The 19,570-nt window shown below is 41.6% G+C and overlaps 1 protein-coding gene and 1 long non-coding RNA gene across 11 annotated transcripts; one reads left to right on the top strand and one right to left on the bottom strand.

Moving 5' to 3' along the window:
- LOC110435053 lies at window positions 5,045-6,167 on the bottom strand. Its single transcript, XR_002452705.1, has 3 exons — window positions 6,076-6,167; window positions 5,653-5,773; window positions 5,045-5,054 (listed from the first exon to the last, which is right to left on the bottom strand). It is a non-coding gene; the product is annotated as an uncharacterized LOC110435053 (long non-coding RNA).
- Window positions 7,268-18,455, top strand: LOC110434624 (peptidyl-prolyl cis-trans isomerase CYP95). Of its 10 annotated transcripts, XM_021459032.1 has the most exons (15): window positions 7,268-7,481; window positions 8,843-8,958; window positions 9,135-9,189; window positions 11,891-11,979; window positions 12,136-12,185; window positions 12,287-12,311; window positions 13,036-13,074; window positions 13,390-13,507; window positions 14,249-14,415; window positions 14,569-14,932; window positions 15,016-15,131; window positions 16,246-16,441; window positions 16,525-17,337; window positions 17,413-17,496; window positions 17,734-18,455. In XM_021459032.1, exons 4-15 carry the CDS (start codon window positions 11,928-11,930, stop codon window positions 18,089-18,091), a joined length of 2,382 nt encoding a protein of 793 aa, XP_021314707.1. In that variant the 5' UTR covers window positions 7,268-7,481; window positions 8,843-8,958; window positions 9,135-9,189; window positions 11,891-11,927; the 3' UTR covers window positions 18,092-18,455. The 10 variants fall into 10 exon arrangements, with proteins under 10 accessions (XP_021314707.1, XP_021314705.1, XP_021314698.1 ...); XM_021459030.1 differs by lacking the exon at window positions 12,136-12,185 and having other exon boundaries at window positions 16,264-16,441; XM_021459023.1 differs by lacking the exon at window positions 12,136-12,185 and having other exon boundaries at window positions 7,269-7,481.

The following is a 19,570-nucleotide window of genomic DNA, read 5'->3' on the forward strand; positions in this document are numbered from 1 at the left end:
TGATTGACGCCGATTAAGAAAACTTGTATAAGGCCTTGTTTATATGCGAAAAGATTTTGGATTTCGCTACTGTAGCATTTTCGTTTGTTTGTGGTAAATATTGTCCAATCATGGACTAACTAGAATCAAAAGATTCGTCTCGCGATTTACAGTTCAACTGTGTAATTAGTTTTTATTTTCGTCTATATTTAATGCTTCATGCATGTGCCGAAAGATTTGATGTGACAGGGAATCTTGAAAACTTTTTGGTTTTTGGGTAAACTAAACAAGGCCTAAATGTTAGAGTAGATTGATGAAGCCTTGCTATTCAAATTTTCTAAATTCGGTCAACCATAGCAACACGTGTAGTTTGAGATCTACCTAGTTTTTTAGCTTAATGTGTAACTATAACATAAGAAGAAGCTCTAATACTGTGTAAATAAAAAATAGAAGAAGCTCCGGTAAGGGTTTATATTTGATAGAGCTCCTAAAATAGGTTCTATGTTAAACTTAAAAGGAGCTCTACTTTCTGTATTAAGAAGTGATTTTTATGCTAACTTCTCTGATTAATTCTCTGAAATAAGGTGAAAGGCTGAGAGCTACAAATGTAGATTCTCTTGGTGATGTTGTTCCATGTTGGTGCGGAGCTAGATATAGTCCTTCTCTGACAGAATCACCTAGAAGAATCACCACCAAAGCACGAATTGTGTGGGTGATTCCCAAGAAGCACTCACATAATGTCACAAATACCATGAGGTGGACTAGGGTCAACTCATGAAAGGTGGATCCCATAGAAGTGGATAAGTCTATAGAGGGAAGGATGTGCCGGATGCCGAAATCACGTGTGGTGGAAGGAGAGGGAGAAGGCAACGACCTATGAATCTTTTAGCCTTGTCTTCCTCTCCCTTAAACCCAACAATCGACACTCGAGGATTGGGAGTGGCATACGTGACGTGAGGAGGTCCATCCCCCTTGCGTCCGCCTTTGACTCCTTCCACACCACCATCTATCCAAGGAACATGAAGAAAAAAGAGGTGAGGTGGTGGAAATGGCGATCAGTAGCATGAAAAAAATGCGAAGGCAAGAAGACATAGGTTTGCGGGAGCAGGAAGATGAGAGTAACGCGAGGAAGGAGCTGACTTTCCTCTTCAAATATTTATGGTTGAGTTAGTAAATTATCATGTCTCCTGCTATATCTTGTGTCATGTCGTGATAACCTCTCAATGAGGTGGTTAGTCTGATACGCGCGTGCGAAACCCAAGGTGCTACACACTTCCATATCAAACAGATGAACCGAATCTATGAATTTGTAATGTCACACCTGCGGGGCGCGTGTGAACCAGATCCTAAGAAGGGAACACTCTGCATGGAACCTGACGCATCGCGCCCTCTCGACTCCTCTATGCCTAAAGGATGGTGAAGATCAAGGGATTTGGCACGACGCACCCTCAAGCAATGCACATCATGGTATAAATAGTAATTATTATTGAACGGTGTAACAAGCCTTCAATGGCCCGAGGTTCCTTCAACCCATGAAAATGGAGGCTCAAAGACTAGCAGACGAACAACATGTGGCCATCTCCGAAAGAGAGGAATGCTCAATAAGCATGCAATGATGGCCCCATTAGTGGTCTTAGCTCAAGTGTGTGAACGTCCAACAATTGTGTGATGTGCAGTTTTGAGCGGATGAAACGACCATTGAACCACTCGACATGGGGTGGGCACTCATGCGACGGCTAAGCTACGAGCCAGTTGATTGGCCCAAGATGAGTTGGGTAAGTGGAACACCTCACGTAGGCCCAAGCCAGACACACTCGAGGGATTGTTTGGGCACTGCTTAGGCTAGGCTGATTTGAGCTCATCGAAGACATCGTCCCAACCTAGAAGTTAGGTTGACGAACTTCCCATCCATCAAAGGATGTCGATCCAAAGCTAGGAACCTCAACCTGGTCGAATGAATGGGCTTGATGCCTGAACTAGGATAAACATTCTTGTGTTGTGAGTGGTTGAGTGCTAGTAATCACAAAAATTCCACATATAGACCACTAAATCACTAGTATTGGTTACGAATCCATGACACTAAACATCTATGGACGGTCTTGGTTGTTCTTACTTCTAGTTTCAGAGGTAGATATAGCAATACGATATAACTTTTTATTTGCTCGATCATCGTATGTGTCACTCAATCGTGCTACCACTAATAAATAACAACTTGAGCATAGCATACCATGTCTAACCAATGCCATGCTTTTATGCATACATGAGGAATCAAGGGTCGGAGGTGATGAATCCGCAAACTATGTCGTACTCGACAATACAACTAGCGATGTTCTTTCATCGTTTTTAGATGTACTAGTAGGAATGGCACGCCCTGCGTGCCGAATGGGGATCAAAACAGTAAGTAGTATATTATATAATACTGGATAAATTATGGTTACAAAAGAAGTTAACATATATGATTTTAGCTCACTATGGAAGGACCTATAGCAGTTCCTATACATGGCACATGTGCAAAATGTAGGTATACATAGCTGAGTATAGGTGCTTCACATAATATACACTGGGATGATAGCATTTGAAATTTTATAAGCGGGCTGCCATGTCTAGTTCAGAAGGCATTGTCATATACACAGGTTGAACCTATCAAGTTGAACCGCGAGTTGTTCTATGCACCGAGTATGACCATGTTCATGTTGCAAATGCAGGACCGATCTTGCTGCTCCATTCTATAGCAGTAGGAAAAGGGTTAGCAGCCTAGGGAGTATGCAAGGTACATGTCAAATCTGTTGTGGTATGAAGAAAAAGGTTAGTGTCATAGGGAGTAAAAGCAAATTAAGGTAGGAAAAAATGCAGAGAACTGAAGTTTCGCGTGTTTCTGAAGGGAAAGGAAAAAAGGAAACAAAAAATATTTGAGATAGAAATAGTGGATTTAATGAAAATAACATATCCGCAGGCACAGATCTATGCAAGTAGAAGGAGCACAGGGACATAGGCAGCATGAATGTAGCTGTGCACATACAGGCTGCTAATACTACATGTTTTTAACTTTCCTTTATATGTCATATATACACGGCGAAACTGATATTAAGTTTCTTTAAAGGTTGCCATCTCCATAGAAGTATTGGCTGCCCTTGATCTCTTTATAACTATCGCAAAAGATAACCACAGTCAGGAGAAATCAACAATGACTTAAGCAACAACGAATCCAAATCAGTACTGCATGAATAAATGAAAGTAACTAATCTATAGGATATTAAACTTTGAAGGATCCATTGTGCAGATAGCGTGATATTTTGGAAAATAAGCATAAGGCCTCAGAGGGACTGTTAAATAAATTAGGCTAATCAACATCCGCTCTTATATTTTAGAACACAAGCAGATACTTTGGTTCAGCTATTTCCTAAACAAAGGTACCTGCAGTACAATCTGCAGGCAATTTGATGGAAGAGGTAGATGACAGCTTGCATCACTCAGCAACACATAAACAACTGTGACCAAACATTGAGATAGATGATACTATGGCTAACTCACCAGGTCTTTCATTACTTTATTAGAATAATCTACTACCCAGATCAAGTGTTGATGTAGATACAAAAAATAAAATAAAGTATACACCGATGAAATAAAAAATATGGTTTCTTGATAAGGTCTCCCTTCCCAAATTCATCGAGCAAATGTCATTCGATGGCATGAAATCAGCAAGATTTGCTAACATATACACGACAATAAGCTCCAGAACTTGAAGGGAAACAATAATGAAAGTGTACAACACATAATCAACGAACCTGTCCATATAGGTGCAGTATCAATGCAGTATTGTGCATTAAATACAATAAGTATAGCCGTTTGGAGTGATCTCCAAACTGCCATGTATTTCAAAGTTGGCCTCATCAATTTCCCTCATATGGTACCATTAGCTGACGGTATTGAAAAAATTCTAGTACCGTAATGAAAAAGATATCCTTTTTATTTTCATTGAAGATAGGATTTTTTTGAAGCCTCAAAAACATACCACTCATCGTTTGTCTACCAACTTGGAGCTTAAAGGCATGCTGGCTGAGGTGGACCAATGGGAGGGGGAGGAGGTGAGGCAGCACTGAGGTGGACCAATGGAAGATTTTGGGGTGACATGTATAGCTTCGCCTGTGGCGGTGAGCTTTTGGCTTGTAGAGGTAAACGCTGCTGCCACCCACCACACCGCCACCCCGAGAGGAAGGAGGAGGAAGGAGGAGGAGGTTGCGCTGAGGTGGACCAATGGGAGATTTAGGGGCGACGTGTACATCTCCCCTGTGCATGAGTAACCTTAGGTTTGTAAGAGTAAATAAGTGAAAGGCATGCCCAATACCTCACAAGCGAATGGACATAAGATCATATCCTTTAGCAATGGGTATAAATTTTTCATCATAGGCTGAATAAGGAAAGAGAGAATAAAAAATGACAGATGACATTTGTCGCCTTACCAAAAAAGTTATTATTTTTTTTTATTAAAAATAGGCTTTTTAAGACTCAGAAACATATGAATCATCATTTATTTATTAACTCTGAACTTTTAAGCATGACGGCAGCGGAGTTACACTAAAAAATTGTATGATATAAGCCCAGTACCTCATATGCGAATAAATATCAGATCATATTGTTTAGAAATGGGTTCAAAATTTTCGTCATAGGCTGAAAGAGGGTGGAAAAACAATAAAAATAGCAGATGACAAAACCAAATTACGGTCTGCAAAGATTTTGAAAAGCTAAGTTCCAAAGATGTTGAAACCAAATTCCCGATGCATGTACTGCACCTATGTGAACTTACCAGAATCAGTGCATCCCTGAGACAAGGAAAGAAGCCTGCAGAATGTGAATTGGCTCACAAAAGAAACTGTTCATCATTTTTGGATAGTAAACAAAAATCATGAGGTATGCAAGAAAATAAAAGGCCTCCAATTCTAAAAAAATGAATGTACCTACCCCATACTAAATTGTCTGTGTTTCCGTGCAGCCATCAGATAGGAACCATATGTTTCAAAGATAGATGGACATGAATAATTGTATGACAAACCAACCACCATATAAGCTGCAGGGCACTGCATGCAAAGAGCTATTCTTAGAGACAAGCATATATCTAGAATGTTGATATGTTAATTACTTAAGGACAAGCATATACAACAGAATATGGTGCTGAGTGTCTTACCAGCTTAGCCAGCAACAAGGAGATGGCCTGCACTGGCTAAGCAACTCCTATAAGATATGGTGCGCAGTGATCCAATGAGGAGAAAAAAATCTTTATTAGGATCTATCAAACATGTTAAAATAGTGTACGATCACCTGTATAATGGTAACCCTAAATTGATAATCTAGCAATGGCCATTGTGACCATGTAAAAAATCTATCATGAGACCTACACAGCACCCCAAAAAAATTCCAGAATAGATAGACCATCATTTACACTCCATATGAACTATACACTTTGAAGTTGTTTAACACACTACCTCAATTTTTGTTTCAGCAGTGGCAAGTAAATTCGCACACCTCACTACAATAAAAGCCATGTTTCAAATCACATGGACCTAGAGATAGACTATAGCTCATAGCATCTTTAGGTTATCTGAGTGAGAAATATATATCCTATAAATACCAAAAGTAAACGCCTAAACGGTTATATGCAAGATGAAGATAACTTACATAGCCAAGGTGCTACCACGGCATATGCATGGAAGAGAGGGCAACAATAGCTTCAAAACCGAGCAAGCAGCATTTAATGACCCCTTCCTCATAGTGACATGAAAATCAATAACAGTGGCTCCTGAGCACACACATATATTCAATAAATAAATAAATAAATAAATAAATAAATAAATAAATGCATATGCAGTCTGTAAATACCATGCATAAAGTACACGTGAGCTGTATTAACAGACCACGCAGTATCAATATATTCTTCATCCAGACCTGTTGGAATCCACCACTTTCATTAACTGAATAGAGGTAAGTTACGTTCGATCACAGGGAAGTGGAATCAGTGAGGTGAGGGAGTGTAGGGAGAGAGAGAGAGAAGGGGAGATAGTGCATGCCAGAGGTTAGGGTTTGGCCAATACGCCATCGTACCTAGGGTTTCACTGACAGGAGGAACTCATGTGCTTCGGCGGAAGGAGGCATTCAAGGCGACCGCACGAAGGATGAGGGAGAGAGAGGAGGCCTTCGGACCCCACCAGCGCTATCGTGCCCGCGCCGCCGCACAGCCGCTGCCTGCATGTTGCGCCACTGCTGCACGCCCCCCGCCGCCTCGGGAGGAGGGAGGGAGGGAGGAGGAGGAGGGCAGCTACGGCGCGCCGCTCGCGACCGGCGCCGTCGCCATCACCCTCACCTGCAGGCTACGCCGTCGCCTAGCGCCCCGCCGCCGTCACTTGAGGGAAAGGGAGGGAGGGAGGGAGGAGGAGAGAGAGAAGGAGGGCGGCCGCAGCGCTCCGCTCGTGCCCAACGCCGTCGTGGTCGCCCCTGGTGGCGGCGTCGGGAGGAGGGAGGAAGCGAAGAGAGGAGCGACGGGAGGGAGACCGAGATTTTTTTCATGGAGGAGGCAATCCGGGCGATTTTCGTGGAGGAGGCTATCCGGGCGACATGGCCGGTTCGTGTCCACGGTGGGAATCAAGCTGAGGTGGACGAATGGGAGGAGAAGGTGAGATGGCGCTGAAGTGGACCAACGGGAGATTTAGGGGCGATGTGTACATCTTCCCTGCGCTGGAGTGAACTTGCGTTTGTAGAGGTAAAATTTTGGACCAATTACAGAATGCTGAACCTTATGACATGTCCAATATTTCAATGTTAATCATTGTATTCAGTATAAGAAATACACTTTGGTTTTTTTAGGGAAAAAGGCTCTTCCGTATCGATAAAAGCCATTATTGGAGAAGACGATGGAATAGTCTAGTCTAGAAAGGCTATTGCATTTCTATTGCAGATTTTTCATGTGTAGTTTGAGGATGTATGCAATATATGCTGAATTTCAATATATATTTGCAAAGCACCAACACACAGATTTTTTAGTTGAAAAGAAGGTAAATCGGACTATGAAATAATTATAAGGGGTCAATGGGCCAGTAGTGGGCTGGTTGCGCGAGGCTGAGGATCAACGGGCCATTCACCACCTCCCATCCCGGTTCCGGAGCCCACGTCGCCCGACCGTTCACTGTCACCGCCATCAGGGCCCCATCCCTCCCAGGCCCACATGCAGTGCTCCACGTATCGGGGGCAAAACTGTACTTGGCCCCGTCGCAGGGCTCCCAGCACAGGGCATGGGGCACAGGGGAGTAGGGTAATACTTGGCCGCCGCTGCGCTCCTCCACTCTCCTATCCCCCACCACACTCCGCTTGTGCGGCCGCGTGGTGGTGCCTTCCGCGGCGCTGCGGCTGCGCTCCGATCCCGAGCGAGCAAATACCCTCGCCACCTTACCACGAGACCCTCGCACCGCTCCGACGCGATCGGCGCCGTCGAGCCACCCGAGTCTCCCCTTGCGGTTCGTGCTCTCTCACTCTCTACCCGCGACTGCTACCCTCTACCTTGTCGTCGCTGGATCGAGCGCCGCGGGCCTGGCTTGCGCGTTTCGATCTGTGTGACCAGGGCGTTTCATGCGCGTATTGGGCTCCGAGGTTTGGATGGGGAGGAGGAGGTTTTCTAGGGTTTGGGGTTGTGTTTGCGGTAGGGTTTTGGGGGGTTTGTAGGGGTTTTCAGGGTTTGCGGTGTGGTGCACGGATCCTGATCTGGGGCTAGGATTTGTTTGCCTAGATTCCTGGCGTTGCACTTGGATGTTGCTCTGCGTGATTGCTGATTACTCAAGCTAGTGTTGTCTGGCGCCGTGTGATGTAGACTGCAGTGGTGTCGGAGTCAGTAGGGGGCTGATGAATGGATGCCCCCATGATTTTTTTTTCATTGAAGCCTTTGAGACCAACAAGAACTTCAGTGCATGTTTTAATATTTGGTTCATGGATTAACTTAATTGGGCCCCATAATCATATAATCATAGCTTCAACACTGGCAGTGGAACAGATGTACGAAGCTTGAACATGCATAATGATATATTGTTATTAACTAGCAAACATGTCAGTGCGCCGCCACAGAACAGACATCTTATGATATTTGCTATAATACATTTTGGAATCGGACTATTTAGTGTGGTTGGATGCTCGCTATTCTAACTCGTATGAGCAGAGGTTGTGAGTTCAGGTCACTGATGGGTTAGTAAACCAATTAGGACTCTAGTCTTTAATTTATCCCGTATTACTACTCTTAGTAAAATTGTTGAGGACTCTTCTGGGTGAGTGGAGGCACAGACTGACCAAAAGAGAGTGTGATGGACCAAAAGTTGGAGGAATAATTTTTCACTCTTTAATATTACAACAATATGTAGATATGTAAGTAAAGATTTATTATTATGAAGTGATTTGCAACAAGGCCGGGGACTGCTAGATGAATGTTTCGGGTGTTCTTGTTGTCTTGCCTCATTGTTGCTTGTTTGCAATGGGAATTAGTGTAAAAGCTGGTTTTTGCTAGTAGAATTGGGTTTGTGCTTGTTGCATCTGCACATTCTCTACTCCATGCTCGCGAGTTTATTTTAGGAGGCTGCAAAAGAAATTGCATTTATGTGTTGTATGAGTAGTAGGAAAAGTATATTTCTGCAGCTATTTTAATTGTGTAAGCGCATGCAATTCAAAGTCATATAGCCAATTTTTCTTTTGAAAAGGATGTTCACAAACTATATGAGGTTTCAGTATGTGTAATATTAATTTTTTTCTAGGGCAGCAATGCCATAGTTTTTTACTACTTCTCTTTTACCAATTGCTTACTTTGTTGATATCTTTCCATTTATTGGTTCTGAAGCTGCCCTGTTGGCTCAGGGATCACATCTATTAAAGAATATGGGGAGAAAGAGGAACCCCATTGTCTTTCTGGATGTATCTGTAGGTGATGAGCCAGATGAAAGAATGATCTTTGAGGTATGCTTGTTATTACTGTTTCTCAAATTCGTATTCAGATGGTAGTGCAAGCGTGATTAAGACTGTGCAACATTAAAGATCAGGAGCTGTAGCTGTGTCTTTTGTTATTGATGAAGGCTAACAATGATATTAGTTTGCTTGACCTGTTTAAAAGCATGAGTTACCTTTCCTTGCAGTTGTTCGCTGATGTTGCACCCCTTACAACTGAGAACTTCAGAGCTTTATGCACAGGTAATCTTCTCTCCACTTCCTTTTTATCAAATTATTAGTAAAAAATTATCTGTTAGTTAGTGTTGCATGTTATTTTGTAAATTGGTTTATGTGGCAATTGGACATGTTGCTCTAGATTTCTAATTGTTGTGGTCTCAATAATGCGTCCATCAAAATACTGAAGTTTTTGTTTCATCTGTTCAAACTATTAAATATTTGAAGTAGCATTGCTTTCAAGTAGTTTGAAAAGATGTAAAATTTAGCAAATTCACAAAGCCACACTTATTCTTCCGAAATTATAAAAATTTGACATTTTCAAGAATTTCCTTCAAGCAACAACACTTTTTATTGCCTACATTTTAGAGCTACACTCTTTTAGCGCTTGAAGGTTACTGAGTAGTCAAGCAGTCAAGAACACTGGACAATTAGACCATGCTTACCATGGCCACTTAATGACATGGTGCTAGGAACCATGTGTGCAGATCAAGGTTCCGCTAGGCGGTAGGCGGATTCTAGGCGCTGACCCCTAGCCTAGCGCCTAGGCGGGATTAATCGCGCCTAGGCACTCCTAGGCGTTATATATATATATATATATAAAATACATATATTACCTTCTAAAGAGAAGAAAAAACAGCTGAATAGTACATATATATATATATATATTATACTGATAATACATATATTACCTTCTAAAGAGAAGAAAAAACAGCTGAATAGTGAGTCCAAATAGATAGAAAGGCTAGCCTAAATAGGTAAAAAGGCCCAACAGGCAAGGCCCAGCCCATCTTCCACAGACTACAAACCCTAAACCCTATTCCCCTCACCCTCACGCGCCGCACCTGCTCCCTCACGGCACTCCCTCACGCGCTGCACCCGACCCCCGCGCCTCCGCCTGCATCAGCCGCCGCCCGCCGCCGGTTCCTCTCTATCTCCGGCATCTCCCCCTCCTCTGTGCGCCCGCCGCCAGCCGCGCTCGCCCGCGCTCGCCGCCGTCCGCCACCAGCATGCCAGCGCACGCTCCGCCAGACGCTGCGCCACCTCCACCGGCGCCGCCACGGAGCTGCCGCCGCCTTGGGATCCGCCTACCCCCATAGGCGAGGCGAGCACCCTCCGACTACCGCCTAGTCGCGCTGAATCGCGCCTAGGCGAGCGCCTAGCGGAACTATGGTGCAGATCATGTTATATTGGTTATGCAATGTGATTTTATTACTAAATTGCTAGGGTTACGCTACACTCGCTCTTGTTTATCTAGATGTGGGTCTTAACCAGGGAGGGTTAGATCTTCTGATGCTCCATCCAAACAGTAACAACGAAACCTGTGGTTTCACTGAAAGTTTCTGTAGTGAATATTGTTCGAGTGCTAAAGATTGTAAATCTTTTTAATTTTAGGAAATTACAAGTTTTTAGTTTCAAGTTCAAGTGCTTTATTTTAATTACCTTGGGATGCCTGTGGATTCTACTCTTTGATTGAAATAGGACCGCAGCTTTTCTGCTTTGTTTTATGTCGCTCCAATGATTCCAGTTGAGGAAATATTTTCCCTATATTGATGGGCAAATGTTGGACTTCCTATCCTTACTAATACAAGCCCATTAGGACATTGACACATGTCCAATACTTCAGTTTGACTAGCAATATTTTAAGAAAAAAATAGGTAGTATTAAATATAAAAGGATTTGTATTTTGAAAATAATTATCCTGATGAATCTCTCAATGGCGATCTGCTGTTGCAAATCTATGTGAATTTTAGATATTGATGTCTGGAGCTAAAAAGAATTTGACCTAGGACAAACCTAAATGGACCTGTACTTGTGGTCAGAGGAAGTAGGGCCTAGCTATTCTTTTCAACATGGAAGAATACCACAATAATGTATTTAATTACTTCTCTTACTAATGTTTATTTTAATTATCTGCACTGCAGTAAGCAATTGTCACTGATGCTGTTGTGATACTAGTCATTTTGTCGGCACTTGGTAGTCCTAATGATTTTTATTGTTCTTTCTTTACTTAAAAACACACTTTGGAATATTATTCAAACCTGAGCTCTCTCATCTGCTTTCAGTCATATCCAATATGCCATTCTGTGGTTTTGTTTGAATACTTCAAAAATCTGAGAACCTAATCTATTTCTGTGATGATTAACAATACCTATATAGATGTTCGTTGCTTCCTAGGAATTTAGTTAATTTCCTGGCAAAGTACTTCTGCTTGCATAATGCTTAACTATATCTTGAAATTTTGAGCAAGGTGATGATGTTATATAAGGGAGTCTTACAGATTTCAAGTAAAACTGGATGCATGATACACTGGCTGATGTTTCTACTTATACAGTTATGTTTTGACATGGCAGACAATTTGTTATAATATTCTTTGGGTTATGACATCAAATAAAATTAGGATGTGGAATGAAGATTCTGAACTTGTGTACATCAGTAAACACAAACATACTTGCATGCAACTACTATAACTTGAGCTGTAGACTTCTAGTACATATCTTGTGTTCTAAGCTGTCAAGCTAATTTATGCATAAAAAAGCTAATTTGATGTTGAGTGCTTAATATACTAATATGCATTTTGGAAAGTAGTGGGTACTTTTGTGATTTTTGCCACAGCCCACCTTGTGCACAGTCAATTACACAGATTATATCCAATTCTCAGTTTGGAATTAACTCCTTCCTATTTCCTAGCATTGCTGCTGTTGCTAATTGATGTTGCACACTTTAGGTGAGCTGGGAATTGGACAGAAGACTAAGAAGCCATTATGTTACAAGGGATCATCGTTCCACCGTGTCATCAAGGGGTTCATGGCACAAGTTAGTTTTTCTTCTTTTGTGTAGTTTTTTATTTAAGCACTTTGCTTGCATCTCAGACTCTCAGTTACAATGTTTGTATTTTGTGGTTAGAAAATTTGGTTAGCTTTGGCTTGTGCTGTTTTTAGTCAGTTCCTTGTTTCCTTGTTCATGATGTAGGATGCAAGACAGATGATATCGACTGCTTTTCTTATCATATAGTATTTAAGGTTGTATGCAGTATTGTCTTGTTTGCTATTCTAATAATGAGTGGAAAACTTATTTGTTTTCTTAGTCATAACTGTTGATGGTGCTTTGTTTATTTTTTCAGGGAGGTGACATTGCAAAAGGAAATGGTGAGTTTGCACAATTAGTTGTTTCTTTACATTTTTCTATTCCTTTTCCTTCCTGGGGAAAAAAAGCAGCAATTCCCCTGCCCACTTTCATGGCCTTTCTCATTTTTTGTGTTCTCTTATAAAGTAATGTTCTTGTGTACATCTACTTAAAGGGCTTGCATGCACATAGCACTCCCTGTAAGTTGTGCAGTTATGGCCTACTTATGCTAACTCTGATGGTCTTTGTTGTCATTTCTCTATGTTATCACAATGTTCGTACCTTTTGATTTGATGATTATATTGTGCACTCCATGCTAGCATTTGATGTTCTTTGAGATTCATACACTTCTTTTAACGGGAGTAGTTTAGCAGTCTTTTCATGTCATATACAGTTATAATTTATAATGACCTTAATTCTGGTATCAATTTTCAAATTTGCTTACGGTTAGTTTGTTTTGATATGCAATGATTTGTTCAAGATCCAGATGTATACTGTGGCCGCATTTATAGATCGCTGTATTTTTTGTCTATTAATGTTACATATGGTGATGCATGTTACCATCTTTACTTTTTTGGTAATATTTTTCTGTTATACATTAGTTCTGTTTGTTTGATGTAATTCTATCTTGCATGTATAGTTGCAGCTTCCTGTGTTCCATCTTGTTTTTGGAAATGACTATGATTTTAACTATTCCTGTGTTACATCTTGTTTTTGGAAATGACTATGATTATAACTATGTTCCAGGGTCTGGTGGAGAAAGCATATATAGTGGAAAATTTGCAGGTATTAACCATTTAGCTTGGTGTGAAATCTGTTATATAATGGAGATGTTGGATGCAAATAATGAAATAACCTTGCAACCTTTTATTTGAGGATTTAGAATGTTGGTTACCAGATACAAAGTCAAATGTTGTGTTGTTATGTGTATACTGTCTACATTAGGAGTGTGTCCAAATTCTAATAATCTAGTACAAGTTGCTGCTTTGATCTTTTTGGCTGCTTTGCTCTGGAAATACTGGAGATCTTATCCAACTGTTCTGGTAAGCACTAAAGCAAGCAGTATATCTGTAATGACAGTGTATATTATTTGCATTTCAGATGAAACTTGTGTTCTACCTCATGATGATCGTGGTCTCTTGACAACGGCAGATACCGGATCCAAAGCTAGTGGCTCCCAGTTCTGTATTACTTTCAAGCCTAATTCTCATCTTGACAGGTTTGTTTCGATCAATTCCGTTGAATGACTGTGTTTCGGTTTTGTACAAAATATATCTTCAGATATGTATGGAGATTAATCTTACATCCATTTGTTGTGTTGAAGTGAGTCTAAGCTCGGGACATGTGTCTCTTTGATTGATGCTTATTTCCAGGACCAAACTGATTTTTTTCTCATCCTAAATTAAAGCTCTAAGCGTCCGACGGCCATAGTCACTGATACAACGACATTTGCTTAATTGTATGTTTTATCAAGCATTGGAACTACAGAATAATAGTTTTCCGCTACTTCTTTTACTTGTTGACTTGTTGTGTCTTTGGATCTCCATTGTTGCCTATTCAAAATGAGCAACACTGCTTGTTGAATTGGAAGAATTTGATATGGTTCTGTATTATATGTGAAATCATTTCAGTTCTTTTTATAGTACTATTTGCCAGTTTATTAGATTTGGCGTGTTGCATTTATTTTGCGCTGTCTGTGTGAAATTTTGCAGTGGAAATTCATTTCCTATAGTATTCATGTCTCTTTTTTGGTTGTGAAAATAAAATGTGATAGTAGGAGCAAACCTGTTTGACTGTTGTATATGTGGATGGAGTGAGGCTTAGTTTTGGTTTTGCTGTTTGGCTTTTTACTATGTTAGGAATGTTGCAGGCTTGTGGTATAAACTGTAAATTGGGGCCTCTTCCATGGTTCTTACTTCGTACAGTTTTGTTGATAATATGGCATTCTACTGTGTTGCAGGAAGCACACAGTTTTTGGCAAGCTTGTTGTTGGAAGTGATATTCTAAAGAGGATCGAGCAAGTAGATGTGCAATCCCCTGATTCAACTCCTGTTGTTCCGGTTACTATAGTAAATTGTGGGGAGCTCACTGACCGCAAAGATCTTGGATCTATGACAATAGAAATTGGTAATGCTTGTCAACTGTTTGGAATTTTCACAGCACCTATGGATCCATTTAGTAGTATAAGGATTTAGGCCTTTTTTGGGGCATTTAGGTAAAGCAGGGCATGTTTTGTATTTAATTTTTGAATGTTCTTTCGATGTGATAATGGTCATACAGATAAAAAGAGGGCTGCCAAATCAAAGTCTTCAAAGGATATATCTTCCGATGAGGAAAGTAATGAAGGACAACACAAGGGACGTCGTCACAAATCTTCGAAAAGGAGAAGGAAGAAGAAGAGATATTCTTATTCGGAATCAGATAGCTCTTCTGAGTCAGAGACTGAATCATCTGATTCTGAGAGTGATTCTGATACTTACTCAAGTGACTCATCTGATGTCAGCAGCTCAAGTGATGACAGGCGAAGGCGCAGAAAGAGACACTCGAAGAAAAATAAACGCAAGCGTTCAAGAAGAAAGCGTGACCATAGGCGCGAAAGAAGGCGTAGGAAGCGTGACAGGAAATCAAAACATAAGTCAAAAAGGTCTGTTAATATTGTTGAATTGATTTCGTTCAATTTTTTTTTGTCAAATTGAACATTCCTAACCTTTGACCTATATTTATTAGCAGGATAATAAAGGGTGATAGTGAAGCTGAAAGCACGAGCGATAGCAGCTCTGAAGATGATAGAAGCAAGAGACACCGCCGTGGGCGGAAGTCCAAGGCATCATCTCAAGTTTCTGGTAGTTTCTTTTCTTTTTGCCTATATATTCTTTAGCCCAATGTATGTTGAGCTTCTGTATTTCACTAGTACCAAGTAAATCGAAGCATAAGTTCCTGAACTTTGTTCTGATTTCTCAGTTAGTTATTAGGTTTATGAACTCTGAGAGTTGGAGTAACATTCCTGTAAACTTGTGCTATGTACCACATCAGCCAATCCTAAGAGTGGGGTGGCATTCATCATCATTAATGAACTGTATAGGCGCAATAGGATACCATATCTGGTTAAGTACTTCTGTTATGGCGGTGGCTAGGGTTGAGAGGGAGAGAGGCAGCCGGCCGGGGGCCTTGCCCACGGCCAAGCAAGAGAGAGAAGGCTTTTCCTTCTAATTCCTGCTCTCCTCCAATCCCCATACGGGTTACAGATAAATAGCCTCTGGCTAACCACTCCCTATAATTCCTCTCTTCTTTCCTACTATTCCTCCAACCCTCCAAACTAACCCAATCAGCTAAGGCAAGGTTGAACAGATTTGCCTCTAATTGAGGCGTGGACATATGCTTCTAACAACTTCATTGTATTTCAAGAAACTGATAGAATAAATCTGACAAGGTAATGCAATGGCAGTAGCTAACGCTACTCAAGCACAATCAAGAGACATCACAAAAGATAGTTTTCAATTTCTTGCATGCTTGGATGCCTTATTGGTTCACTGTTTACTTACCCATTGCAAATACTTGTGGACAAAGATCTGGGCAAACTTTTGAAACTGACTATCAATAACTTCTGAAATACAGATGGTTTGGAATTATGGCAACCATTCACTTAGATTTGTCTTAAACATAATGTCATATTCTCATAATTTTATTGCATTTTATAATTTATGAATATAGATATATTATAGTGGAAAATAGTGGCTAAAGGTAGACCATGCCATGTCTAAAAATCAGGAAGTTCTGACTCGCTGTATATCTCTTTGGTTGCATGGTATTATCGGTGGTATTGTTCTGTTATCTGTCTTGCATGAACAACTGTACTGATTGGCCATCTTGTAAGGGATATATAGTTCTTGCTTGGTTTGTGTGGTACATGTTTAGTTTAGTTCAACTACTGATTGCAATCTACACTAACCTTTTCAGAGGAAAATCTTGCTGCAGTGGCTGCTTTGAAGGATGCCATATCACCTCAACAAAAGAGTGGAATACCAAGGAGTCCAGCACAAGATGTCTCTACCCTGCAAAACGGGGAAATCCATACAAATGGTGTTAATGAATCAAAAATTGAAAGGAGTGCAGCTGTCATGCCTGTTCTAACTGGCAATCGAAGCAAATCTAGGTTTCCTATACTTCTTCATACATAAATCATTCTTTGTGCTTACTACTTCTGGAAGCGGTGTTTCATCTGATATTGATAAGCAGGAGCCAGAGCATGAGTGCTAATCACTCAATGAGCAAGAGTATGAGTATCAGTCCAAGAAGAAGCCCAATGAAAAGGTCAATTACCAGCCCAAAGAGGTCAGTTAGCAGGAGCCCTGTTCACCACAATCGCATTGTCCGTACTCCTAAAAGAAGTGAGAGCAGGAGTCCAGCCAGACGGCAGAGCATCAGCAGGAGCCCTGCTAGGAGCCTCAGCAAGAGCTCACCCAGAGGTGCAAGCAGAAGCCCCCACATAATCAGGAGTCCTGTTGAAGCTCACAGAAGAAGCATTAGCAGGAGCTCAGCTAGGTCCATGCAACAGAGAAGTCCAAGCAGGAGCCTGGAGAGAACTCATGTACGAAAAAGTGTCAGCCCAAGCCCACCATTGGAGAAACGAAGAAGCATTACCCGAAACTCTGTGATATCTCCATTGCGAAGCGTTAGCCGGAGCCCAGCTAGGATTTCAAGGAGCCCACATAGGCCTTCCAGGAGAAGCCCTATGAGAAGTCCACGACGTAACATTCGCAGAAGCCTCAGCAGGAGCCCTGTGAGAACACTTAGAAGAAGTGTGAGCAGAAGCCCAGTAAGAGGTGGTCGACCTCGCAGGAACATTAGCAGAAGTCCCAGTCCACATCGCAGGGCAGTAACACCACCAAACAATGGAAGGAGCCCATCCAGGAGTGATTCTCCTGATGGGTCACCAAAACGCATAAGACGTGGAAGGGGTTTTACACAGCGGTACTCATTTGCAAGACAGTATCGCTCACCTTCTGCTGATCGCTCGCATCGTTATGGCGGAAGAAATGACCGTGACAGGTAACTGAGTCAAAGTTTGATCTGTTGTTTTCATCTGATTTGAGAGTTTTAAATTATGTTTCCCCCCTTATGTAGATACATGGGTTACCGGGGTTCCCGCCATCGATCACCTCCTCGACGTTATAGAAGCCCACCCAGAGGCAGAATGCCATCGCCAAGGTAAATGAACTGTTTTATATGTGATAGTTAAAGAACTTGTTATTTTTCTGTCGGTACCAGCTTCTATTATCATTTGTGATGGCACCAATTTTGAACAGGCAGTCATTTTTGTTTGATGCTTATTATTTGCAAATGATTGAAGCAATTTTATTTTAAGTTTTTTGTTTTCAATCGGTATGCATAGCTCATTCTTGTGGATGGTTCTTTGTCATGATTTCTTTTATTTTGCTACTTGAGGCGTAGTAGGTACAGGAGGAGGAGCCGAAGCGCCTCACGCAGCCCTGTCCACAGAGAAAGAGGAAGGGGAGGTGGATACAGCAAAAGCCCTGTACGGAGCCTTTCACCCCCTCCCAGACCAAGGTCACATGGTGATCGTGCACGGTCAGTTTCCAGGAGCCACCTTTCTGGGTCAAGGTCAAGGTCTCCACCAGCGCTCCATCCCTCCCCACCTGATTCCCCATCTCTGAAGCGTGCAAGTGTTGAGAAATCTCAGTCCCCGTCCCGGTCTCCGTCACTGTCTGGTAGCCCTAGTCGTGGAGGCAATAAAGGTTTGGTTTCCTACGGGGATGGCTCTCCTGATTCAGCTGGAAAGTAGGTTTCCACCGGGGCATTGAAATGTATTTTACTACCGGCCATTGGCTGTTGATCGGTCCTTCAGCACTTTGTGTTACATTGCTACTGTAGAAAAGAGATGCGGTTTTGGTCCTTGAGGCGCGCCCCCCTGGCCTGGTGTTATCGTTGTAGAACTGTTACCTATGTTGTTTGGGATGATCAGCCATGTCCTCTTGTTATCGAAGGACTCAACTTAGGTTATGCTTTTGCTGAACATGTAGCATGGTTTCCGCGTAGTTATCGTCGGTGGAATTTGAATGTTGAGGTTCGATGCAAATAGAATCATTATTAAAATATTTTGATCTCGGATGATAATAACTTGTATAATTAATAATCACTTCTGCATCTATCCAACGCTAGTGTTTGTGCATCTATCAAATGATCAATTCGTTTGGCCGCATCATGTTTTCTCTGATCTCGCCGACGTTCCATTGGTAATTGGTAAATTCTTGTGCACGACAAAATCCCTCCCCCTTGAAAGTGTAGTTTGGGTTACCGTTACTCGTGATTCTTAACTGTACTATTGCCCATCCGCAGAAGAAACCCAAAATTTCCTACAAAACAGTAATTGGTGCTAATAGATCTGGTGCTCAACTCCATCAGTCCATCGAACCATGTAATCAGCCAGCTAATGTTTGTACGGATCGTTGGCTGAAAGGGCCATCAATCTTTAAGCACAGCACATCGTCGCAGCTTGTTCGTTTGAGCTTATCAATCTAATCTATTAGCCAGCAATGTTTTTCTCTCATAATAAATCAGATAACAGTACTTCTGTTATGGCTTATCAGCCAAACAAACAAAGATTCGAAACAACAAACAGAAGCTGGTGAATACAGAGTTGGTAGAATTAGGGCGGAAACAATGGCGCAATGACGGATCAAACCCCAATGCTGGATCCGTCCCCGAGAACTTTTTTTTCGATAAAAGAAGAATTATATTAAATAATACCTGGTTTTATGAACACGTTACAAAAACTTTGGATTACACAAATATCTAGAAAATGGTTTTTTCATCTAAATTGTACCCATGCTACGAATTGATTCAGATCTCAAAACCAAACCTGTACGATGCTTTGCAGTATGGATGTCCGCACAGACAAATACTCGGCAAAAGGCCTGAGAACAGATGCCCAACGAACCACGGCCAATATTTATGTAGGCGTAGTTAAGAAACTTCTTCTTTTTGGACTGATCTGAAGCTTATTCTCCCTAGTCCTTCATCGTGGTCAGATCTAACCACAATAAAATGGAAAAGAAGACAGAAGAAAATTATTCCATGGCGGTGACACCATTTCCGCCTTGATGTCGCCTTCCGAAAATAAATGTCTCCATGTCGTTAAATCGGTGAGGATGCCGATGACGTAGTTGTTGCCTGCATCTTCAATAGAGCCGCCATAGAGAAAACGTTTTCACTTGCTCTCTCACGTTGTTGGAGAGGAGAAGAAAATAAATCCTCCAAAACC

This window comes from Sorghum bicolor, chromosome 4 (assembly GCF_000003195.3).
Source record: "Sorghum bicolor cultivar BTx623 chromosome 4, Sorghum_bicolor_NCBIv3, whole genome shotgun sequence".
NCBI lineage: Eukaryota > Viridiplantae > Streptophyta > Magnoliopsida > Poales > Poaceae > Sorghum > Sorghum bicolor.